The 26,902-nt window shown below is 35.1% G+C and overlaps 1 protein-coding gene across 1 annotated transcript in view; it reads right to left on the bottom strand.

Moving 5' to 3' along the window:
* Positions 1–26,902, bottom strand: part of CCDC178 (coiled-coil domain containing 178) — a 435,616-nt gene that overhangs the window by 356,391 nt on the left and 52,323 nt on the right. Inside the window, exons 4-6 of the mRNA XM_040478494.1 lie at positions 23,747–23,886; positions 7,602–7,626; positions 6,950–7,246 (exon numbers count right to left, since the gene is read on the bottom strand). Of these exons, the coding sequence (XP_040334428.1) occupies positions 6,950–7,246; positions 7,602–7,626; positions 23,747–23,886 (462 nt within the window). The remainder of the gene's footprint in view (positions 1–6,949; positions 7,247–7,601; positions 7,627–23,746; positions 23,887–26,902) is intronic.

Here is a 26,902-nt window from a genome sequence, read left to right as displayed (position 1 = left end):
GCACTGGGTGTTGTATGGAAACCAATTTGACAATAAATTTCATATATTGAAACAAAAAAGAAAAGAAAGCCTGTTTAATATGAGGTCAGTTAAGTATTCATTATATTTTCTCCTATAGTTTTAATTTCATTTTTAAATATATGTTTTAAATAATGTATTTTTTCTTGCTTTTCTTTAAAAAAATGTTGAATCAGTACATTGTACACTTGAAACTAATGTAACACTCTGTGTCAACTACACTCAAATAAAAAAAGTTAATTAAAGAAAGAAAAATAATTGTCCCAGCATCTATTATTAAATAATGCTCTCCCTACTGGCTTGTAATACCAATTACATGATATATTAAATTATTACATATAATTGAATCTATTTTTGTGTATTTTATTCTAAAATTCAGTTAACTTGGGGGCCAGCAAAATTTTAAATCTTATAAATTTTTTTTAATTGAGGCAAAAGTCAAATGACATAAAATTAACCATTTATAAGTGTAAACTTCAATGGCATTTACTACATTCAATGCTGTGCAGTCATCATCCCCATCTAGTGGTAAAACATTCTCTTCACCTCAGAAGAACAGCCTCTTATTTATTAAGCAATCTCCTGCCTTGCCCTTTCCCACCAGCCCCTGTCAGCAACCAGTGTGCTTCCCAAGTCTATGGGTTTACCTGTTATGGATATTTCATATAAATGGAATCATACAGTAGATCACTTTCTGTGTCTGGCTTCTTTAACTTAGCATGATGGTTTAGAAGTTTATCCGTGTTGCGGCATGTATCAAAACTTTTATTACTTTTGGTGGTTGAATAATATTCCATTGTATAGATATACCACACTTTATTTATATAGTAGTCCATTGAAAAATCTGAGGTTGTTTCCACCTTTTGGCTATTGTGAATACTGATGATATGAACATCTGCACACAATATATTGTTTGAATACCTGTCCTCTTGAAATCTTTTCTGTACATACCTCAGAGTGGAATTGCTGGGTTTTCTGATAATTCTAGGTTTAACTTTTTGAGGAACCACCAAAGCTGTTCTTTCAAAGTGGCTAAACCTTTTGACATTTCCATCAGCAATGTCTGAGATTTTCGATGTCGAATAAAAGTGGCAAGAGCAGGCATCCTTGTGTGGTTCCTGATCTTAGGTTGAAAATTTTCAGTCTTAAACATTAAGTATAATGTGAGTTGAGGGTTTTTCATAAATGTCCTCTATCATGTTTTCTGATCTGTTTTTTGAGTATTTCCATCATGAAAAGGTGCTGGATTTTGCCACATACTTTCCACATCAATTGAGATCTTCACATGGGTTTGCCCCCTTTATTACTGTGGATATATTACACATTGATTAGTTTTGTTATTTTGAACCACGCTTACACTACCTAGGGGAAATCCCACTTTATCATGACATATAATTCTATTATTATGTTGCTGGGTTCAGGTTGCTAGTATTTTGTGGAAGATTTTTGCATATCTATTCATGAAGTCATTGGTCTATATGCTGCCCTCATAGAATGGGTTGAAAAGTGTTCCATTCTCTTCCATTTTTTGAAAGAGTTAGAGAAGCGCTGGTATGAATTCTTCTTTCAATGCTTAGCAGAATTCATCAGTGAAGCCATTTCGTTCTGGGTTGGAATACTTTTGATTACTGGTTTAACTTATTTACTTGTTACAAATCTGTTTAGATTTTCCACTTCTTCTGAATCACTTTTGGTAGTCTATGTGTTCCTAGGAATGTGTCTTTTTCATCTTGGTTATCTAAATTTGTTGTTCATAGTATTACCAATTGTTCATAGTATCGTAGCCCCTTTTATTTATGTGAGGTCTGTAGCAATATCCTTGATTCTCATAAATCAAGTCTTTCTTTGTCAGTCTAATCAGAGGTTTGTGAATCTGGCTGATCCTTTCAAAGAAACAACTTTTTAGTGATAGTTTCTTATTTTTTATTCCTGACATCACTGCACTAATCTTTATTATTTCCTTTCTTTTGCTAGCTTTAGCACATTCATTCTTTCCTAGTTCTGTAAGATACAGAATTAGGTTATTGGATTCGGATCTTCATTTTTAACATTAGCACTTAAGGCTAGAAAGTGCCCTCTGAGCACTGCTTTTGCTGCATCTCACAGGTTTCGGTACTGTGTTTTCATTTTCATTCTATTCAGAGTATTTCCCAATTTCCTCTGTGATCACAGCCTTGAGTCACTGAGCTGTTTTGTTGTTGTTGTGGACCATACTGTTAAATATCTACATGTATACGGATTTCCTGGATTTTTCTGTTATTGATTTCTAGTTTCACTCCAAGTGGCCAGAAAGGACACTTTGTATGATTTCAGTCATTTTTTATTCTATAGAGATTTGTTACGTGGCCTAACACATGATCTATACTGAGTGGTGTTCAATAACATGAAAAGAATGTGTTTTCTACTGCTATTGGGTAGTACATACTATATAAACCTGTTAGGCCAACACTGTTCTAGTGCCGTGCAAGTCTGTATCATTACTGATTTCTTCTTTTTAGTTCTTTTAACCATTATTGAAAGTAGGGATACTAAATTCTCAAACTCTTACTACAGAACTGTATACTTCTCACTTTAATTCTGTCCATTTATACTTCAGGAATTTTGAGGTTATGTTTTGGGTATGTATATAATTTTTATCCCTTCTTCATGAAATGACTCTTTTATCAAGATGTCAATTATTCTTTGTCGTATAAGTTTTACATGGAAGTCTATTTTGTGCAATTAGTTTTAGCTACCCCCGCTCATTTGTTATTTTCATGGAATATGTTTTCCATTCTTTTACTTTCAACATACTATATCTCTGGATCTCGAGTTTCTTATACATAACGTATAATTGAATCATGTATATTTACCCATTCTACCACTCTCTATCTTTCAACATTTTAATCCATTTTCGTGAAAAGCAATTCCTGTTAAGAAAGGACTTGACTTCTTTGTCTGATATGTCACTTGCAAATATCTTTTCCCATTCCGTCAGTTGCCTTTCAGTTTTGTTGGTTGTTTCCTTTGCAGTGCAGAAGCTTTTTATCTTCATGAGGTCCCAATAGTTCATTTTTGCTTTTAATTCCCTTGCCTTTGGAGATGTGTCAAGTAAGAAATTGCTGCGGCTGAGATCAGAGAGGTCTTTTCCTGCTTTCTCCTCTAGGGTTTTGATGGTTTCCTGTCTCACATTCAGGTCCTTCATCCATTTTTTTTTTTATTTTTTTTTTCCAACGTTTTTTTTTTATTTATTTTTGGGACAGAGAGAGACAGAGCATGAACGGGGGAGGGGCAGAGAGAGAGAGGGAAACACAGAATCGGAAACAGGCTCCAGGCTCCGAGCCATCAGCCCAGAGCCCGACGTGGGGCTCGAACTCCCGTACCGCGAGATCGTGACCTGGCTGAAGTCGGACGCTCAACCGACTGCGCCACCCAGGCGCCCCTCCTTCATCCATTTTGAGTTTATTTTTGTGAATGGTGTAAGAAAGTGGTCTAGTTTTGTTCTTCTGCATGTTGCTGTCCAGTTCTCCCAGCACCATTTGTTAAAGAGACTGTCTTTTTTCCATTGGATATTCTTTCCTGCTTTGTCAAAGATTAGTTGACCATACATTTGTGGGTCCAATTCTGGAGTCTCTATTCTATTCCATTGGTCTATGTGTCTGTTTTTGTGCCAAAACCATGCTGTCTTTGTGATTACAGCTTTGTAGTAGAGGCTGAAGTTTGGGATTGTGATGCCTCCCACTTTGGTCTTCTTCCTCAATATTACTTTGGCTATTCGGGGTCTTTTGTGGTTCTACACAGAGAGGGAAGGAGGCAAACCATAAGAGACTCTTAGAAACTGAGAATAAACTGAGGGTTGATGGGGGGTGGGAGGGAGGGGAAAGTGGGTGATGGGCATTGAGGAGGGCACCTGTTGGGATGAGCACTGGGTGTTGTATGGAAACCAATTTGACAATAAATTTCGTAAAAAAAAAAAAAGAAAGAAAGGACTTACTTCTAAGGCACCTGGGTGGCTCAGTCATTTATGCATCAGACTTGATTTTGAACATTTTTTTTTAATGTTTATTTGCTTTTGAGAGAGAGACAGAGCATGAGTAGGGGAGGGACAGAGAGAGAGAGAGAGAGGACAGACAGACAGAATCTGAAGTTGGCTCCAGGCTCCGAGCTGTCAGCACAGAACCCGACACAGAGCTCGAACCCATAAACCATGAGATCATGACCTGAACTGACGTCAAACAGGCAAATCGACTGAGCCACCCAAGCACCCCATCAGACTCTAGATTTTGACTCAGGTCATGATCTTATGGTTCATGAGTTTAAGCCCTATATGGGGTTCTGCTCTGGCAGTGTGGTGCCTGCTTGGGATACTCTCTCTCTAAGTAAATAAAAAAAGAAAAAGAAAGGACCTACTATTTTTTGCCATTTTGCTATGTGTTTTCTATAATACTTAAATATTTTTCATTCTTTAATTTCTCCATAATTGCCTTATTTTGTGGTTAGTTGATTTTTTTCTAGTGTATTTAGTTTCTTTATTGGATTTATGTTGGTGTTTTTTTGTTTGGTTTGGTTTGGTTTTAGAATTTTTCTTAGTGGTTCACTGGAGATTACAATTAACATCTTAACTTCATAAAAATTAAGTTTGGATTAAAATCAATGTAGGTACAGTAGTATTAAAAAACCTCTGTTCCTTTGTAGTTATGCTCCCTGCCTTTGTGTTGTCATTTTTACAAATTACAGTTATACACTGTGTGCCTATACACACACATACACACACACACACACATTCACACACACACACACACACACACACACACACACACACACAAACACTTAAATTTGAAAGAGAGTGGGAGCAGGGGAGAGGGACAGAGGGAAAGAGAGAGAGAATCTTAAGCAGGCTCCATACTCAGTGTGGAGCTTAATGCAGGACATGATCCCAAGACCCTGGGATCAAGACCTGAGCTGAGATCAAGAGTCCGATGATCAACCGAATGAGCCACCCACATTCCCCTATGTGCCTATTAATATAGATTTATAATTTTATCCATTTATCTTAAAAATTATATAGGAAAATGAAAGAGATGCAAAATAAAAATGGCTTCATGTTGACTTTTATATCTATCTTTGTAGCTACCTCACTGTTCTTTACTTCTTCATATGGCTTCAAGTTACTGTCTAGTGTCCTTTGATTCCTGCCTAAAAGACTACCTTTAGGATTTCTGATAGAAAGTTCTGCTAGAGATGGAGCCCCTCAAATTTTTGTTTATTTGGAAATATCTTATTTTCTCCTTTATTTTTGAAGGACACTTTTGCAAGATTCATAATTCTTGTTTGGCAGTTTTATTTTTTCTTCCATCACTTTAAATGTATCATGCTCTTGGGGTGCCTGGGTGGCTCAGTCGGTTAAGCATCCGACTTCGGCTCAGGTCAGGATCTCACGGTTCGTGGGTTCGAGCCCCGCATCGGGCTCTGTGCTGACAGCTCGGAGCCTAGAGCCTGTTTCGGATTCTGTGTCTCTCTCTCTCTCTGCCCCTCCCCCACTTGCACTCTGTCTCTGTCTCAAAAATAAATAAACATTAAAAAAAATAAAAGAAATAAAATAAATAAATGTATCATGCTCTGGCCTCCATAATTTCTGATGAGAAACTGACTTATTTTTATTGAGGATCTCTTATTCATGATGAGTCACTTCTCTCATGCTATTTTCAAGATACTCTTTGTCCCAGGCTTTCAATGATTTGACCGTAATGTGTGGATCCCTGAGTTTATCCTGTTTAGAGTCCACCAAATTTAGTAAAAGTATACATTCATGTTTTTCCTAACTTGGGGATTTTTAGCCAAAATTCTTCAAATATTCTTTCTCCCCCTTTTCTCTTCCCTGTTACTCTTGCACTCTCATTATGCATATATTTGTATCTGTGGTAGTGTCCCTCACACCAGTTAGGCTCTGTTCATTTTACTTCATTCTTTTGTCTTTCTGCTTCTCAGCCTGAATAATTTCAATGGATCTATTTTCAAGTTCACTGATTCTTTCCTCTGACTGCTCAAATCTTGATGTTGATGAACATCTCTAATTTTTCATTTCAGTTATTGTACTTTTCAGCTCCACAATATCTACTTGGTTCTTTTTTACAATTTCTATTTCTTTATTGATAATCTTAATTTGTTGAGACATTAGTCTCCTGGTTTTAATTCTTTGTTCATAGTTTCCTTTATCTGTTTGAGAATATTTAAGATAGTTCATTTAGCTATTGTCCAATAAAATCCAATGTCTAAGCTTTCTCGGGGCCATTTTTTAAAACTTCTTTTCCCCCCTTGTTAATGGTACAAACTATCTTTTTTTTTTTTTTTTTTTTTTTTTTTTTTTGCTTTGCTTGCTTCATAGTTTTTATAGGAAACTGGACATTTTAAATAGTTTGATTTGAAATGTAAATAAGATAACCTTCCCTCTGTTGAGTTTGTTGTTGCTATTTGATGTGGGTTGTTGTTCTTTCTTCGTTTAGTAGTTCTTCGAAAAACATTTTGTAATATCTGTATTCTTTGTCATGTGTGGCCACTGAACTAGATGTTTCATTAGCTTACTGGTAAACTTATGTTTTGTCCAAATTATCTTAAATATCTTGAGTCAAAAAAGAAAAAGAAAAAGAAGATGAAAAAAGAAAAAGAAGAAAGGAAAAAAGAAAGTAAAAAGAAAAAGAAAAAAAATACTCTCCCAATCTTAGCAGACTGAATCTATGTATTCCTTCACTGTTTATCCAGGCTGTTTACAACTCTACCTTCAGTTATTGCCTGCACAGATCTTAAAGGTCAGCCAGAGATAAATGGTCAGGGTCTTCTTGGATCTTCCCTGAACATATGTCTGGCAATGGTCATATGCATGCACTTCTGGATGCTCCAGTATATATGACAGCTTTGAAGAACCCTATTTCCCCCATCTATCTCTTTTGCTGACCTCTTCTTCCCCAGGCAGTGTTCCCACTATTATTCACAGCCTCAGACAGTGGTTGTGAGTATATGCCTTTAAATGCTTCCAGTAAAGACTGCCTGTAAGCGGTTCCAGCTGAGTGATTGCTCCAAGTCAGGCAAAACAAAGACAAGTCTTTGTGCTGGTTCTTCAAGGAGTCATCAGACAGGTCAAAACGCTGAAACACAATTCTTTGAGAATAAGGTCCATATTGTTTGCTCTGACACTCGCAATCTACACCACAAGTACAGGCTGCTCTCTTCATGGCCACTACTGACCTGGGGACTAGAATGGCAAATGGGCAATTTAAAGTGCCACAGTGCTCTCTTAATGCAATGCAACAGACTCTTCATTAACTCTTCCCCTGGCTGTTGTTTTTGACTAAATTCAGATTTCTACAAAAGTCGATTCTGACCAATTTTTATCAGCATTTCTTTGTGGTTGGACAGAGCCCTGGAGGTCCCTATTCTGCCATTTGCAGTGACATCTGAATTCTTATGTTTTCAAAAATACATTGTAATATCAAATACAAAAAACTCTGCTTTTAACTTCCTGTTTCTTTTGAAATAAAACTCATCTGCAGCATATTAATCATTAAAATTTAAACATAAAAACAATTTAAAAAGAATGAATGGAGCTTACCATTCTTCAAGAGAAGTTTCAAACTGTCAAAATAAAAGATCTCAATAAAAATCAAATTTTACGCATTTCAAAAAATAACAGTAAACTAATACTTGAACTCACAGATAAAACTATAAGTGCTCCACTTCACATGTCCCATCATATGAGGTCAAACAAAACTCTGTTATTTCTAAACCAGGTATTCTACATCCACTACGTAGTCCTTTCATTATTACTGCCACCTAATTATTCTTACCTTTCATCTTCTAAATCTTACTCCTTCATCAAAGGCCAGTTCAATGCCACTTACTCCCAGAAGACTTTGCACATAATGAGAAGCGCATTATACCCATTGAGTTGTAATATATTACCAAAGAGTGGAAAACACATAACTATAGGTAAGTTCACAAATATCTCGTTTTCTATAGTGTCCCTCTTTTAGACTATAAACTCCAGGCTAGGAGTCATGCTCTACAGATATATTCTAAGAATATCTTGGGCTGTGACACAAATTACCAAAAACACAAGAGAGAGAATACATAGTCATAATTTTATGGGTTTCTTAGATAATCTCTAATTCCAGATGTTAGGTTGGGCATACATGATTACTTCTCTTCAATTCCCATGTTGTACAATATTTCTGGAGAAAAATATATATGTTTGCCAATAAAAGCACTGGAACATATACTTCAGAATAATTCCCAGAAATAGAAAGAAATCAGAAGGGACTGCTAGTGAAAACAGAGCAAAGAAAAATATAACTCAGAAGAGGAAAATGAAGACCATTTCAGGGGAGGTGAAAGCCTTCTCTGTGGAGCTCATGAAAAATTCCCAGCATGTGAGAAGAAGCATGTGAGAAGAAGCAGGTGATAATCAAAGTAAACAACTAAAGGCCAGCCTATGGTGAAGCAGACTAGTCTTATTGCTTTTTGTTCTGAGAACCCAGTATACATGGCTGAAAAGATTCCTTCTAGTCACTGACATGAGAAGAACTCGCTAGCCACACAAGATCTGCCTGAGATGGAGAGGCTGTCTAAGAATGGAAGTTGTGGTTCTAGGGACAAACAAAACGGAGCCCACATAACTAGCAGAATCTCACATAGAAACAAACAGATGGGTAAGGAAAAACAAAGGCTGATTCATCAATGAGTGAAAATACTCTAAAGTGCTACAACAAATTCAAACGCATGCTTATTTAAGTAAACAAAAAAAAGAGTCCCTCAACTTTCTTGCCTAAGCATATTACTTCCCATTTATAAGGAGCTCCAGTATAATTTTGTATATACTGGATAAAAGCCTTTGATGTAAGCCGACTTTGACAGCTGCTAAAAAGCAAACAAATGACAGCAATAGCAGCAAAAACAACAAGAAAAACCAGCAAAAAATGTATGCTCACAACAAGTAATCATTATTTATAAATACAGAAGAACAAAAAAAGACTATACAAATAATTAAGGAAATATTAGAGCAAAGCAAATAAGAAAATTTACTTAAGACATAACAGAAACACTGGATGAACAAAAGGGAATACAATAATAAATTCAAGGCATATGTATATTTCTCCACAATATTAAAAAAAATAGAAAGATGAAATCTAGTATAGGAATGTTGCTATCCAAGGGGTGCCTGGGTGGCTCAGTTGGTTGAGCATCTGACTTCAGGTCATAATCTCATGGTTTGTGAGTTTGAGCCCCATGTTGGGCTCTGTGCTGACAGTTCAGAGCCTAAAACCTGCTTCAGATTCTGTATCTCCCTCTGTCTCTGCCCCTCCCCTGCTTATGCCTGTCTCTCTCTCAAAAATAAACATAAAAAAAAAACGTTTTTAAGAAAAAGAATGTTGTTATCCAAATATGAAAAAGACTAAAATAAGTAATCATTTCATTACCTATATACATGAGAATTTAGTTTTTTATAAAATTTACATTTCAAATCAAGAGAGATGAACAAGTCAATAAATGATATTAGGATAATTTAAAAAATATTTGGAAGAGAAAAAGTATGTGTCTCATGCTATACCATAAGGTAATAAACTTCAGATCTGAAGAAGCCAAATGTAAAAAAAATAAGGTTAACTGAAATAATAAAACATTTTAATAATCTTGATATGAGGCAAATTTTGTTAAACAATACAAAATTTGTCAGATAATGGATTGGTTTTACATATAAATTTCTCTATGAAAGAGTACTGCAAATAAGTTAAAAATAGTACAAGCAGAAAAAAATTGTAACTAACATAAAAGAAAATAGATATTTATCAATACTTCTGCACATATGTAAAAAATAACAAAAAAACTGGGAAAACTATATGAACAGCAATTAACAGAAAATTAAATACAAATGGGCAGAAAGCTTAGGATGTTCTATTTATGTGTACTAAATGATCTATATATATTTAGCCATATCTATGTACATGTACATATAATTATATACACACAGATATATGTTAAATGAATACTGTATGTATATTAATATATTAAAGAACTAATAATTTAACATCAGGTTTTCAACAATTTGCCCACCTTCCTCATTATCTCCTACTTAATCCTCTCCTCTAAATTAGTTTCAGTATTTGCTAAACTGCTGAAATTTTCTTGTGCTAACAGTATAATAGATTTAATGGGATCTAAAAAAACTTCTGAAGAGACTAAATTCATCTACATAATAAAAAAAACTGATGAATGCAGTTGTTTGAAATCCCAATGGCTTTAGCATGTAATATGACAAGCTTATTCTGAAATCTATATGTACTAAGAACAGCCAAAGAAGTATAAGAAAGGAAAAAAGAGGGAACTACCATACCAAATATTAAAACATATTATGGAGGGGCAGGCGCCTGGGTGGCTCAGTCGGTTGAGCGGCCAACTTCAGCTCAGGTCATGATCTCGCGGTTTGTGAGTTCGAGCCCTGCGTCCGGCTCTGTGCTGATGGCTCAGAGCCTGGAGCCTGCTTCAGATTCTTTCTCCGTCTCTCGGCCCCTCCCCTACTCATGCTCTGTGTCTCACTGTCTCTCAATAATAAATACACGTTAAAAAAATTTTTTTAATATATTATGGGGATGTCTAGATGGCTCAGTAGGTTTAGCGTCCCACTCTTGATTTTGGCTCAGGTCATGATCTCACAATTGGTGAGATGGAGTCCCATCTGCTTGGGATTCTCTCTCTCCCTCTCTCTCTATCCCTTCCTACACACTCATGCACTCTCTTTCTCTCAAAATAAATAGACTTTAAAAAACCATATTATGAAGCATATTTAGTAAAATGAGGTACTATAATAGAGATAAAATTAACCAGTGGAATGATGGGAGTCAGAAATAGATATAATCATATATGAACACTTGATATGATAGATAGAATATGACTGATTTCTAAGAAATGACTGGATTTTGCAAAAAACTGATGTTGAGAAAAATAATTTTCTCTATTTTTACAAATGAAAATAACTACCTTTCCATTCTTTGTATCTGCACATACACAAAAACACAATTTCACGTTGTTTAACAATTAAATCTCAAGCAAAAAAACACCTTAAAATTTTAGAAGAAATAAAAGAAAAATTTTCATGACTGCACTATGGAGAGAGTTCTTAAACAATATGCAAAGCACTTAAAGGGAAAATGAAAGATGTAAGTGTATTAAAATTAAAAACTTATTTTAACTAAAAGATATCATAAAGTAAAAAGACAGGTCAAACTGAGAGAGTAAGTTTAAAACATATATAAAAAATTAAAGATAGCAACTTGTTCATACAGGTCAGTAAGAAAATCCAAATAAACCCAAAAGACAATGGCAAATGATAAATGTACAGAGAAGAGAATGAGCATTCAATGAGTGTATTATTAGACCTTAAACTAATCAATAATTAGGAAAATAATTATCCCTCAGTTTAACTGGTAACTCACAGTCCTGCATACTGCAGAAACCTACCAACAGGCTGATTTATATAATAGTCCTGAGAAACCATTTGAAGTATCACAAGAAAGTCAGAAAGAAATTGGTTAAGAGGCTCTTTAATAATTGTGACATAATTAACCAAAAATGTTAAATTCCTCAACAAGTATGCAATGCTTAATACTATGGGTTTAATCCTTTTTGTAGCACAACAGAACATGATGTATTTTATAATGATAAAGATAGGTTACCTACATTTTTCAAAATAGAGTTAAATTTGGTATAAACATTTTAGGATCATCTATCAAAACCTTGCCATAGCAACATTTTTGTAGACGTTAAGTGATGAAGCAATAAAGAAAAACTATTTTAATCAGTCTTTGATCCGATATGAGAAGGCAAAACTTGACATACCTAGTATTCAAATAACATTGATAACAATGGTTAACAAAGGGAAGGCCTACAATACCACAGAAAACTTTGGAGTTTTATATTCATAATTACTTATCTGAAATATTTATGAAAGTTTTAGAAACTGCTTGAAATTGCTAAATTATTTTTAATAAAATTCTGTTAAAATTAAGCTTAGAAGTTCACTTACTGCCATAAATGTTTTAGATATTTAGAAACACATTATAATTCGCAGTTAACCAATTTTACCCAACTAACCACAAAATTCCGTACATTTTTTTATTTCTTTCTCTTTCAAAAAGCAAGAGAAACAAAAGTGGGAGAGTACTAAAAATATCACATTGGACACACTTTTAAAAATTAACACATTACGGGGAAATCAAAAACTTTATTTGCCTTTAGCTCTAAACTACATTGCTCACAAACTTCTGCTTGATATGTGTAACATTCTAAATGACCTGGTTATTTAACTTCATACTTCTATTAAAAAGTATTCCCAAATGTTTTATATATTTAAATTATATTTATATATTTTATATTATATAAATTATATATATATTTATATTATATATTTATATATATTAAATATGTATATTTAAATATATATTAAAATGTATATTACATATGAAATAAATATAAATATAAATAAATACAAATTATAATTTATATATTTAAGTTAAATATATAAATTAAATTTATATATTTAAATTTAAATATTTAAATTGTCACATTTAAATGCTATTTACTTTTTAAGACAAGGTATTCATATACAATTCTATTTTCCATTCTAAAAATTAAGAAAAATAACTTTATGGTGGGAATCTCCTTTTTATTATAAAATATTTGTAGATGTGAAATTCTAATACTGAATACTATCTCCCACAACTGTGACCAACTTTCATCTGGAACAAATACTCATACCATTGAATCTGCAATCAATTTGGAGTTTCCTATAGTCAACCTACACAAAGGTTCAAATCTGCTTGAAAACATAGGCAATGTTTATCAAACAATATGCCAAATTCAAAGTTTTTTTTAAATTTTTTTTTTCAACGTTTATTTATTTTTGGGACAGAGAGAGACAGAGCATGAATGGGGGAGGGGCAGAGAGAGAGGGAGACACAGAATCGGAAACAGGCTCCAGGCTCCGAGCCATCAGCCCAGAGCCTGACGCGGGGCTCGAACTCACGGACCGCGAGATCGTGACCTGGCTGAAGTCGGACGCTTAACCGACTGCGCCACCCAGGCGCCCCGTCAAAGTTTTTTTTAAAAGAACAAGTACATCCTCCCCATGTTTTAAAAAGCAGCTTCATGCAAAATTTGAAATAATTTTAAAAATTATTACTGAGCCCATTCATTAAAGCGTATTTATTTAAAGAACTGACACATAAATTCAGCAAAGTCACCGGACACAAATTCAACATACAGAAATCTGTGCCATGTTTACACACCGATAGCACAGCAGCAGAAAAAGAAATCAAGGAATCAATCCTATTTACAGTTGCAACAAAAACCAAAAGACACATAAGAATAAATCCAACCAAAGAGGTAAAAGATCTGTACTCTGAAAAGTATAGAACACTGATGAAAGAAATTGAAGAGTACACAAAGAAATGGAAAAACATTTCACGCTCATGGATTAAAAGAACAAATATCATTAAAATGTCTATACTGCCCAAAGTAATCTACACATTTAATGCCATCCCTATCAAAATACCATCCCTATCAAAATACCATCAGCATTTTCACACAGCTAGAAATGCAGTCCTAAAATTTGTATGGAACCAGAAAAGACCTGAACAGCCAAAGCAATCTTGTAGAAAATAAAGCTGGAGGCATCACAATCCCTGACTTCAGGGTATACTACAAAGCTGTAGTCATCAAGATAGTATGGTACTAGGACAAAACAGACACATAGAACAATGAAACAGAATAGAAAACCCAGAAATGGTTCCACAACTGTGGGTGAACTAATTTTCAACAAAGCAGGAAAGAGTATCCAATGGAAAAAAGACAGTCTCTTCAACAAATGGTGTTGAGAAAACTGGATAGCAACATGCAGGAGAATGAGGCTGGACCATTTTCTTACAGCATATACAAAAATAAATTCAAAGTGGATAGAAGACCAAATGTGAGACAGGAAACCATCAAAATCCTAGAGAAGAATGCAGGTAGCAACCTCTTTGACTTCGACCATAGCAACTTCTTACTGGACATATCTTTGGACGCAAGAGAAACAAAAGCAAAAATTAACAACTGGGACTTCATTAAGATAAAAAGCTTTTGCACAGAGAAGGAAACAATCAACAAAACTAAAAGGCAACCTACGGAATGGGAGAATGTGCAAACGACATGTGATAAAGGGTTAGTGTCCAAAACCTATAATGAACTTATCAAACTCAACACCCCAAAAAAACAAATAATCCAGTTAAGAAATGGGCAGAAGACATGAGAAGAGATTTCTCCAAAGAAGACATCGAGATGACTAACAGACACATGAAAAGATGCTCAGCATTACTCATCAGCAGGGAAAAACAAATCAAAACCATGATGAGATACCATCTCACACCTATCCAAATGGCTGAAAGTAACAACATGGGAATAACAAGGGTTAGGATGTGGAGAAAGGGGAACCCTCTTACTCTGTTGATGGGAATGAAACTTTGTACACTGACTTTGGAAAACAGTATGGAGATTCCTCAAAAGTTAAGAATAGAACTACCCCACGACCCAGCAATTCCACTACCAGGATTTCCCAAAGGATACTAACATACTGATTTAAAGAGGCACATGCACCCTGATTTACTTATCAACAATAGCCAAATTATGCAAAGAGCCCAAATGTCCATCAACTGATGATGAATGGATAAAGAAGTTGTGGTATATAGATACAATGGAATATCACTCATCCATCAAAAATAATGAAATTTTGCCATTTGCTATGACATTGATGGAGCTAGAGTGTATTATGCTACGTAAAATAAGTCAGAGAAAAATAAATACCACATGATTTCACTCCTATGTGGAATTTAAGAAACAAAACAGATGAACACAGGGGATGGGGGAAAAAAAGAGAGAGAGAGAGGCAAACCATAATAGACTGTCAACTATAGAGAACAAACTGAGGGTCCCTGGAGGGGAGGTAGGCAGGGGATACGCTAAATGGGTGATGGGTATTAAGGAAGGCACTTGTAATGAGAACTGGGTGTTGCATGTTAGTGACAAATCACTAAATTGTACTCCTAAAACCAATTATTACACTATATGTTGACTTACAATGTAAATTAAAAAATTATATAAAATAAATATATAAATAAATTTGACAAAAAAAGGCATTTAGTTAATGCCTATAATGTGCCAAGTAATGGTAGCACTATTGTGACTGATGACTTACATATAGACTCTAACTTCCAAAATTTTACAATTCTGTAGGAGAGAAACATAAAGTAACAACTAAAACACAATGTGTTAATTGTCACAGTAGTGGGCAGTAAAATGTCTTATGAGATTTCAAGGGAAGACAGTTATCCTAAGCTGTGGAGAGCAAAGATGGTTTTGTGGGAGTAAGAGGGCAAAACAGAGATAACAGAAATTTCATAGGTTAAGGCCCAGAGATTAGAGTTCATCAAAGCTAGAACAGAATATATGAAGGGACATGAAGCTTAAGAGTAAATATTATTTTATAAAGGGACTTTGATGTTATGCCCAGGAATAGGAATTAATCATTATTAATTGACTGAAATGACTCTTCTAGTATCCAGGCAAAAATGAGAGTGGTCCGAATGAAGATACTATAGTATAGATAGAATTGTTTGGATTTGAGATACATTCCAGAGGTGGAATCAAAACAAATCACTGACTGTATATAAAGGGTGAGGAAAGGTGAGTAGTCAATATAATTAATCAACCTCCTGACTTATGGTCCTGGGTGAATAACAGGTGCCATTAACTGAACCTAGGAGCACAGAAGAAAGAAGAAATTACTAGTTCAATTTTGTATGTTTCAAATTTGAGAGGCTCCAATGACATATATAAAAAGGTGTTCAATGGGCACCTAGAAAAAAAAGAAAAATTTGAGCTGGAAATCCCAATTTAATCTAAGAATACAATGTATAAATAATATCAATTCAAATGGGATCACCCACGAGGAGAATAGAGTCAGAAGGGGACATAGTTCGGGAGCACCAGTATTTCCAACATGGACAGAGGAAGTAAACATGGAGAGAGCCATAAAAACTGGCTAAAGTATCCACCAAAGTGGGAAGAAAGCCTGTTGACGGTCAAGTTAGCAAAACAAAACAAAACACCCCAACAACACAGGAAAAGTATTTTTCCAACAGGTGAAGGTGAACAAAACTTTCATTTCCAACACTATACAGAGTGGAGTTTTCCATTTTATTTAGTTACTTATTTGTGATCTAAATGTATATGTGTAATTTCAATGTTATATTCAACAATGTATCAATTATTCCTGCATAATAAACCACTCTTAAACTTAGTGGCTAAAAACAATCCCCATTTTATTTGCTCATAATTATGAGTCACCATGTAAACTGGGTGTAGCAGGATGGGTTCTTGGTCTTGTCTGAAGGCAACCAATGTGAGCACAAACTCATTAGTCATCTGACAGCTTGACTAGGATAGGTAGTTCTAGACAGCCTCACTCACAAGTCTGGTGGTTTCTGCTGACTGCACAATGGGTGCCTCTCTCTACTTGGTCATTCATCCTCAAGGAGGCTATATTAATTAAGCCTATTTACATGGGAAGCTTATGGGAGCAAGAGAGTGACAGCAGAGGCTTCAAGGCCTCTCGACAAGAGACTTTGCTTAGAAGTTGTCTGATATTTCTTCTGACACGTCTGTTGTTCAACCCAAATCCAGTCTATGCTTAAAGGCTGGGAGAGTAGGGATTGGCTGTTAATGGAAGGGGGTGTAAAGGATGAGGGGAGCCATTTTAATCCTCCATTTTCTTACCTTTCACCCCAAGAATATACATGCCTCCTATGTGCAAAATATATCAAAGGCTTAAATGTAAGTGCTAAAACCATAAAACTCGTACAAGAAAACAAAGAGGTAAATCTTCATGACCTGGGATGTTGCAATGAATTCTTAAATATGACAGTAAAAGCATAAAGAATAACGACAAAAGGATAAACTGAAATTTATCAAAATTAAAAACTTTTGCACATCAAGGGACATTATCAAGAAAGTGAAACACAACCTATATAATGGGGGTAAATGCTTAAAAATCATATATTTGATTAGGGTCCAGGATCCAAATATATAAAGAAATTTTACAACTCAACAACAAAATTGTTCAGTTATGAAAAATGGTTTGGTAGTTCCTCAATAAGTTAAACATAGAATTACCATTCCATTTGATAAAGCAATTCCACCCCTAGGTGGAACTGAAAAAAGAACTGAAAAGAACCAAAAGAACTGAAAAAAAGGTATTTACAATAGACAAAAGGTGGAAACAATCCAAAGGCCCACCAACAGATGAACAGTTAAACATAGTGGTATATACATATAATGGAATATTGCTCAGCCATAAAAAGTAATAAAGTACTGATACATGGTGCAATGTGGATGAACTTCAAAATATTATGCTAAGTAAGAGGAGCCAGACAAAAAAAGATCATATTGCATGATTTAATTTATATAAAAAAAATTCAGAATACGTAAATCCATAGAAATAGAAAGTAGATTGTGGTTGCCACACCAGGGTAGAGGTGAACAGATATTAAATCCTTAATGCGAATGGGGTGGTGAAAATGTTCTGGGACTAGATAGAAGTGGTGACTGTACAACATTGTGAATATATTATATGCCACTGAGTTGTTCACTTTAAAATGGTTAATTTTAGGGGCGCCTGGGTGGCGCAGTCGGTTAAGCGTCCGACTTCAGCCAGGTCACGATCTCGCGGTCCAGGAGTTCGAGCCCCGCATCAGGCTCTGGGCTGATGGCTCGGAGCCTGGAGCCTGTTTCCGATTCTGTGTCTCCCTCTCTCTCTGCCCCTCCCCCATTCATGCTCTGTCTCTCTCTGTCCCAAAAATAAATAAACGTTTGAAAAAAAAAAATTTTTTTTTTTTTTAAATAATAAAATGGTTAATTTTACGGTACGTGAACTGTGTCTCAAATAAAAAAAAATTTTAACTGGAACAAAGTATGGGCTTTAGTTAATAATAATGTATCAATATTGATTCATTAATTATAATAAATGTACTATTCTAATGTAAGATATTAAGCTAGGGAAAACATGGTCCAGAGTATACATGAAATCTCTATATTATCTTCCCTATCTTTCTGTAGTCTTAAACTGTTTTAAAATGAAGTTTAATAAAACAATACTATTTAGAAGACATAAAAATTACTTAATTAAATGAAAGGAAATAATACTAAAGCAAAAAATATGACCATGGCTTTTGAGTTATGAGGTTTGAACCCCATCAGATTAATTATGAAGCCCCAAAGTTCTTATGGGAATGGTAACATTTAGGACTAAAATACAAAAGATTAAAAATGCAGAGAAACTTCCAATTTATATCAGTGTTATGAACAAAAGTGTTCTACTAAAATTCATATGTTGGAGCCCTAATCTCCAATGTGACTATATTTGAAGATAGGGCCTTTAAGGAGATAGTTAAAGTTAAAAGATGTCATAGAATGGAATCTTAATCCAATAAAACTAGTATTCTTATTAGAAGACAAAAAAAAAAAATAATAACCCACCAGAGCTCACTCTCTCTCAACATGTGGGCACAGAAGAAAGGCCATGTAAGAACACAGTGTGAAGGAGGCTGTTTACAAGCCAGGAAGAAATCCTCAATAGAAACCAACTGTGACAACACCTTGATTTTGGACTTCTAGCCTCCAGCACTGTGAGAAAATAAACTTCTGTTGTTTAATTCTTCCAGCCTGTGGTATTTTTTATGGCAGCCTGAACTAATACAGGAAAAAAGTTTCAGATAGTTACTCAGGTCTACTTCTTACGGAATTCCAAATATCTCTCAGAACCAAGAGCTCAGAGAGTAATTCAAAGAGACAAAGAGAACCACAAATTAGGAAACTATCCCCAGGAAGCAGAACTGGGTCTTGGCAGCATTGTTTAGACTCAGAGGTGACAGACCTAACACCATGTGCCCTCATAAATTTCAGAATTACAGGCATCAGTGAAAGTTATGTCTTTCATTTCTCTCCTTTTGAGTAACACTGTTCATTGTGACAATTTTGTCCCTGCTTCACCACTGTTTGCTAAGTGTGCAGGAGCAGTATTTAACATCATTTTAATTCACAGATCTCTAGACCAAAAGAAGCTGCACCCAGAGAACATCATCCACATCATATCTGTTGTGGAACATATAATCATGGACCTCTGCATGATACCATCATGGAATGAAACTTTTGGGGGGTTGGTGATTACAGTCTGCAATTGGATGGGTTGTGGACCATGATGTCAATGGACCAACAGATTGACTGCTACGTAAATTGTCCCCACAAATTCATTTCTCATGTCATCCACATCTTGTCTAATATTCTACTGCATTAACAAAGGGATTGATTATGTGCTTTGCTTTGGCCAGTGGGACTTGAACAATCATAACACACGCAAATAGTTTAAGCTTTTGCCCACTGAGATCTGTCCTCCTAGAACACTGTCCCAGACATGGGTGTGAGGCCCTCTTAGTCACTATTTCCAGTTGAGTTAGCAGGTGTTTACATCCACATAACTGGCCCCAGGCAAGAACTAGCAAAATTGTCCAGCTGAGCCTAGAACAAATTGCTCAACGGTAACAAAATAAATGCTTGTTCTAGCCACAAAGTTTGAGAGAGAGACAGAGACAGAGAGAGAATGTGTGTGTATGTGTATACCAATAGATAGAAAAAAAAATGTTTACTTTTCTGAAGGTATTTTCATTAAAACAATAAAAACCAAATCCAGATTCCGATGAAAAAGTGAGTAATTTGTAGGAAACAAATGTTTAATTTATGCAATCCTTTTCAGATGATAGTTAGGTAAAACATGAAGAAAGAGAAAAAGATATGTTTAAAGGTGTATGGGATAAAAAATATTTTCTTGAAAACAAGAGAAACATCAATATTTTAAATATTGATAGGAGTGAGTTAGGGAAAAAAAAAGTAAATTTGGAAGAGAGATGTGAACACCTGATGGAACAAGATCCTTGAAAAAGATGGAATGCAGATGAGGGGAGTAGCTACTGAGGAGGAAAGAGATTTCCCATGGAAGGACAAAAGGAATATTTGTGGAATTCAAGAATGTTGTGGGATAACAAGAGTTTGAAGCATTTCTATTGTCATACCTCCTATTTTCTTCGTAAAGTAAGAGATGAATGAATAATGAATTAGAGGATTTGGAGACCTGAACCAAAGAGAGGACGGGAATAGCCACTGGAAAATACTAGAGAAAGTTCTGGTTAACAAACAGAATAATTTCAGAGCACTGCTAAAGGCCCCACTGAGGTTGGACACCATGAATGTGTAACATCTCAAATTGGGATTTCTGTGTAATGTTTTCTGGCACTATTCAGCAGCCTGGGGTGTAGGAATGGAGATGGCAGATCATGAGAGGGAACTCATCAGGCTTGCAGAATTCTGTCAGACTAGAAGGATGGTAAGATAAAAAAGTAAAGAACCAGATATACCAATTAGTGAGTGTTTTAAGAGATGAATACATTAGTCAAGAAAGTAAATAATGGAAAACGGGAATGATAGAATGGCAAATAGTGAATACTTTAGGATTTGAAGTGTCCTTAAGTTTCAAATGAAATAGAATTAACAGAACAAGAGGACTCAAAGTATTAGAGATTTAGTCAGTAGGATCAGATGATTAAATATTATTTTTCAGAATTCAAAAACACATGTGAAATGGCATAAGCACAGCAAAATTTTCTAACTGGAATTGTAGGCATTTCATCATTCATATTTTTTTGATCCTCATAGCTGACCTACTTTCAGGGATACTTTCAGTACGGGGGAGAATAGGATGTTCTTAGATCTCAGACACACCTGCCTGGATGCTAACTCTGACACTGACTGTGTGATCTTGGGGGAAGTCGTTATCTCCGGAATCTGTTTCCCCACCTGTAACTGGGGATAATGGCAGTTTCTACCTCACAAGTTTTTTGTAAGGTTTCAATGAAATCATACATATTAAGTGTTTAATACGGCCTATGATATATAGTAAGCACTTAGTATTACCATTACACCACTTTTACTGCTAATAATGTTATCATTTTTGTATAACACATTCTTTATATTTTAAAGAATGATTTCTAAATACTTTCTATTCCGTTCTTTCAAATCATGGTAACATTTTAATGATTTGTATTGATCAAATGAAGAAAAAATTTTCAGTTCAGTAGAAATGACTCCAAAGTAAATAAAGCTATCTCTAGTCTAGGTCATCTAGAAAAAGACAGTGGAAAAAAAATAAAACAAAATCTAGTACTTGTATGGGAAGTTATCCAGGTAATTACTTCTATCATATTGCCATGTTTTCTCATTCTTTGCAAAAATAAAATATAGAGAAAAGGTTGACAGTAACTCTACTTGGAAGAATTTTCTTTTCAAAATTCAGAATTGCAATTAAACTATTAGGAATGCATGGACAGACTTATGGCAGATTCATCTCTGCTAATCACAGGCTCTACAGCATTCATTCTGACTATAACGGAAACCACTGCGATTCAGTGTGCAAACAAACTATAATGGTTGATCCAAAGAAGACTGACCTTAGGGCACCTGGGTAGCTCAGTCGATTGACTGTCCACCTCTTGATTTTGGCTCAGGTCATGATATCACAGTGCATGGGTTCAAGCCCACATCTGGCTCTACACTGACAGGGCGGAGCCTGCATGGGATTCTGTCTCTCTTCTCTCTCTGCCCCTCCCCTGCTTGCTTTCTATCTTTCTCTCAAAATTAAAAAAAAAAATTTTTTTTAATTTAAAAAAAGATTGATCTTTTCACTCACTTAATGTAGTCCATACCCAAAATAGATGATGGCTTTATAATTATCTATAGAGCTTTATCTAATAAAAGATTAAGATGTTTCTGATTAAAAGCAAACAAGCACTGTTTCCATAAGAAACCCCACAACCATCAGCAGTAGCCCCCAGCCCTAGAAAACTAATCTGCTGCCTCTATAGACTGGCCTATTTTGGATTTTCCACATTAACGGGATCATACAATATGTGGTCTTTTGTGATTATGGTAATGGTTGCACAACTCTGTAAATACACTAAAAAATGCTGAAGTGTACACTTTAAATGACAAACTTTATGATATGTAAATTATCTCAATAAAGCTGTTTTAAAAATCAAGCACTTTATAGAGAAACACAATCGATAAGTTAGGCAAATGTGAAAATGGTGTAATTAAAAGAAGATGAACTGCAGGCCTAGAGAGAGCATCACTTTCTTTTTCTCTGTCCTTGACCCCAACCCAATCCCAGCATAAATGTACTCCTTACAGTCCCAAGAAAAACCCAATTTCAATGGGAAGAAATGTCACTGTGAATTGAACAAAGCCAAGAATGTTATTTGAGCCATACTTTCAGATTTGCAGGCCTTAGCAGAAGAAATGTACTTATTTGGGCAAAACACCCCTTTCTCTTTTGCTGGCTGGCAGATCCTTCATGAACCAGCCTGTCTTCATCATTGGGCCATTTTTTCCCCCAACAATTGGAGTAATAAAACATGAAGTTTGGGTAATGTTGGAGACATAATTAACCAGTTACCTGCTTTGACTCTTAACCCCCAAATCCAGAGGAATCACATAATCTGCAACTCAAAATAGGACTTATTTTTTGCCCTTCACGTTGGGGATTGCAATGGAATTTGGGGTGGAGGTCCCAGCTGGGATCACCAAGTTGTTTCTCTGCGTTATTTTGCCCTCTGCACACATAATCCCTTGGAAACTGGTAAAGGGGTGAGCCCTGTTGCTCCCCCAGAACTAGACAGGTAAAGACAGTGCCTGGGACTATAGGCAATGAATGAATAAAACTGAATAATGTTAAACTCCTCCCAAGGGTACAATCAGCTGACAACTTTTATTGGATAAAATATTTTCAAGTGGTAAAAATGTTGAGAAGAAATGTCCTGCAATTTTAAGGACTACACTCGTATGCTTCTTGAAGAAGACAACACCCTACATCAAGCATGAAGACTGGTCCATCAGAACTTTCTCAGAGCCATATCCAACAACAGTGGTGAGGGAAGAGATACAGCACAAACCTATCCTCTTGTTTGCACAATCTATTTGTGCAGTGTTTGCACAGAATAATCTTAATGAAAGGTATGGGAAGGTTTTTATCATTCTTGCCATCTTTTGAAAATAACCAGAAGTTACAGTGTTTTCAGGATTGAACTCCCTTCAGAATAATAAAGGCAAACAGGTTAAAAAGACAGAATCATTACATTCTCTTTCAACAGACCTATTAAGTATTTCTTTATTTCTTTAGAACAAAATAACTCATTAAGAAGGGCACAGCGTCCTTTCACACATCAATTTACTCATCTAATCATCTAATCACTTTAGTGTCCCTAAAAATGATGTAAATACTATTTAATTTACTAGTCAAGTTGGCTTATGGAAATTACTACTTAGCATGATTGCCTCCGGATAACGAACAAACAGGTAGGGGAAAAAAAAATCTATTTAATAAGGTCGTTTCACCCTTCTGAAGTGAGACTATCAAAAACATGTCTAGATTAGTAAATTATACAACTAAGCAAAGATTCTATAAAATATTCCAAGTATCATTAAAAAAAAATAACTCCCTGGGATGAGTAACAACTCTTACAGGTTCTATCAAGCTTCCAAAAAATGTTAGCATTTTAAATCTTACCCGTTTCAAATGCTCTTGTATTTTAGATTCCACATTTTCAATGTGTGAAATCATTTTGTTGACACATGGTGCTGGGATGTTTACTAAAGCACAGCTTTGACGTCGACATGGGTAACTAAAGTAAATGCCTTCATTCACCCCTTAAAGATAAAGCAGACAGAAATTAGTTAATAGTTACATACAAAATAGTAAACTGTGATATTCAGAATATGCAAAAAATATTCTGCTTTATTAATACTAACACTTTTTAAATTTCTTTAATAAACACATTGACAAAGAGTTCAGAAAATTATAGAATGGTATGATACTAGGTGATATTAATTATATGTAATTATATAAAATATTTTATAACATCATGAACTAAACATTAAAAAAAAAACTAAAGAAAAAAGGCAAAAAAACAGTTAATCCAGTAGTTTCTAAATAGTTCCTGAATCACTTAAAAAATGCCTTTGAAATATATTTCAAATTCTCCCTTCAAAGAGAGTCCACATCTCCCAGTGTAAATAATATCCAACCATTCATGCATTGAAGAAGTTCTTTAAATCCAGCATGAGTTTCTCTTGCTGAAAAAAAATAAAAGCAGGTCCCCTTCATCCTTATAATAACCTCATTTTCTACCTTCCATTTCTGAAAATTGGAGTCTCATGCAAAGAGTGATTGATGTTCCCACTATAGCATTCAAGTTGTACTCATCATAAAATCCACTCAGTCGGATGTGCCTCAGTGATTCTAATCCTGGCATGTCCCGAGTCGACTGAAGGTTGCAGAAGCACAGCAAAGTTGTCCATGAAACTCCACCAAAGTGCTTACTTGCAGTCCTTTTGCCTCTAAGGACTCTATTGGGCTGGATGATAGCTGCAAGTCACTGATCTTAAATGCAAGACACAAAATAGGCTCGGTGCCTCAGTGAGAACAGTGTGATGTCCTCATTTCGGCTGACCTTGAAGAACACAGAAGTTATGCCGTTGCCTCCAGACTGTGCTTTTTGTTTCCATGCCAACTCAGAGAGTAAATATCTTCATTTAAACAGCAATGTTTTAAATATCTTTTAAATAACATCTCCTCCAAAAACATAATGTCCGTGAAAACAGCATACCTGTTTCATTTACAAATGTTTACACTATCCCATATGTTACATATATGTATAAACACATATACGTGTATACGTATATATACACACATATATGCACACTAACATTTTTTGAGAACTAAAAATATATGCCAAACATGAAACTATGCTAAGTACTTTTGATTCCATATTTTATTTAATCTTCACCACAATCTTATGAAATGGATTATCTCGATTTCATAGGTGAGGAAACAAAGGCTTAGAGAAATTATATAATGTGTCCGTTTCCACAGAACTGGTAGGTGGGAGAACTGAAATTTGAACTATATCTCCTTGGCTTTGGAGTATAAGCCATACTTTAAGGTTGTTCTTATATTTTTACAAAGGTGGCAAAAAAAGCGAAGCAGTCCTAAAAATATATTTCAGGGCATCTCAAATGTTTCACATATTACTCATTTTTGAATTTTGCTTGTTCCTTCAAGGTATCAGTGCTGATATTCCAATGTAGCTTAGTTTGCTTTGACTATACTCAACACATATACTTGCTATGAACATTTCGTGTGTTATATTCCATCTCTCATCTATAGTTCATACACAGATATATATTTTCATCTCCGTAACAGTCATAGGGCTAAAGAACAAGCTGGTGAAAATTACATATTGATCTCCTATCCAAATATCTTGATAAGGGCATGTTGCCCTTCCCTCTAGAAATAAAGTTTTAATACACATTTAACAACCAGGCAGTTGTCCTTAGACTCAAAACATTTGTTTTGCTTCATTAAATGTGGAGAAAACAAGGATGGCAATGACTCATTTAACATTTTTTTTGTATGTACCACTCTCACCCTATTATGTGAATACTAATTAATTTCCATTACACCCCTATGGTTTGGGATTAACATTTTGCATACAGTAAAGTGAAGAAATACGATGAAGTTAAAATTTGCAATAAAAGTCTGTAAAAGACATGGCATCTTGAGTAGCACAATGTAAACCCAGAATCCACGAGTTATTATCACTGTTTTTATTCTAATACAGGCATAATACAAGTTACAACTTTCCTTTACATTTCTTTTCAATTTAGAGACACCCTAGATCACTACACTAGGTGCCCATGTTCATTCTTTTTTTGACTGGAATGATAACTAACTGTGCTTAAGTTAAAGCTATCCAGTCTCTAATCTCAGATTTCTGACTTAATAAATGAATGGGTTGGTAGGGTGTTGTACAAAATCTTTTTCACCTTAAATTCCATGATACAGCTAATTAATGATTTTAGTCAAACATACTGATAGAACTCCTCGCAAAGCCTGTGCACAAATTGTCAGGGTGAGTGTTTAAAGACAAGCTCAGGCAAGACTTATAACCTCTCTAAACATCTGCCCAACTTTAACTCCCTTACTCAGAACCAATGCCTAAGAGGTAAGTAAGATCTTCCTGGATCTAGGCTACAGTTGAGGTTTGTTGGCTCTATAACATGAAACTCCCATTTAAAAAAATACAGACTGGTTGATTTTATGGGCAAATGAAATAAAATGCAGTGTTCATAAACTGCCAACTCTCTTTGCAGTGAATGTGATCCTTTCAAAATTTATTCACCCAACCCATCCTCCCTTCTCTCCTGCTTTTAATATGTGGTTCCTTTATGTCCATTACCCGAATTACTGTATTGTCCCTTTATCTGAACTCAGCACTCAGGAGAAAACTTATCGAAACACTGATTTGCTTTTCACATTCTGTTATCCCTTTTAACATCTTTTCTTTCCCAGATGTAGAAAAAGTCAGTGTTCTCAAGTTTAGAAATAACTTCTCCTCCTTGGAAAGCCTCTGTGTGATTAACAGAAAGTACCTTTAATTTTTTTTTTTTTTTTATAGACACAAAGTTCCCTTTAGTTTTTGTTACATAGAGGAGGAATCGGGGTATAGGGAACCTTTCTCTGACTTTAGAATTACTTTCTTTTTATTGAACCTTACAATGTAGAAGACATTTATCACTGAATATATAAAATAGTATGCATAGACTCTCAGAGTTGGAGATGACTAAAGACTGCATCTACTCTAACCACTTTCTTTTTATTTTT

The sequence above is a fragment of the Herpailurus yagouaroundi genome, unplaced genomic scaffold (genome assembly GCF_014898765.1).
Source record: "Herpailurus yagouaroundi ecotype Mexico unplaced genomic scaffold, PumYag 142, whole genome shotgun sequence".
Taxonomy (NCBI): Eukaryota; Metazoa; Chordata; class Mammalia; order Carnivora; family Felidae; genus Herpailurus; species Herpailurus yagouaroundi.
The sequence above is the reverse complement of the archived record's forward strand: the minus strand, read 5'-3'. Positions and strand labels throughout refer to the sequence as shown.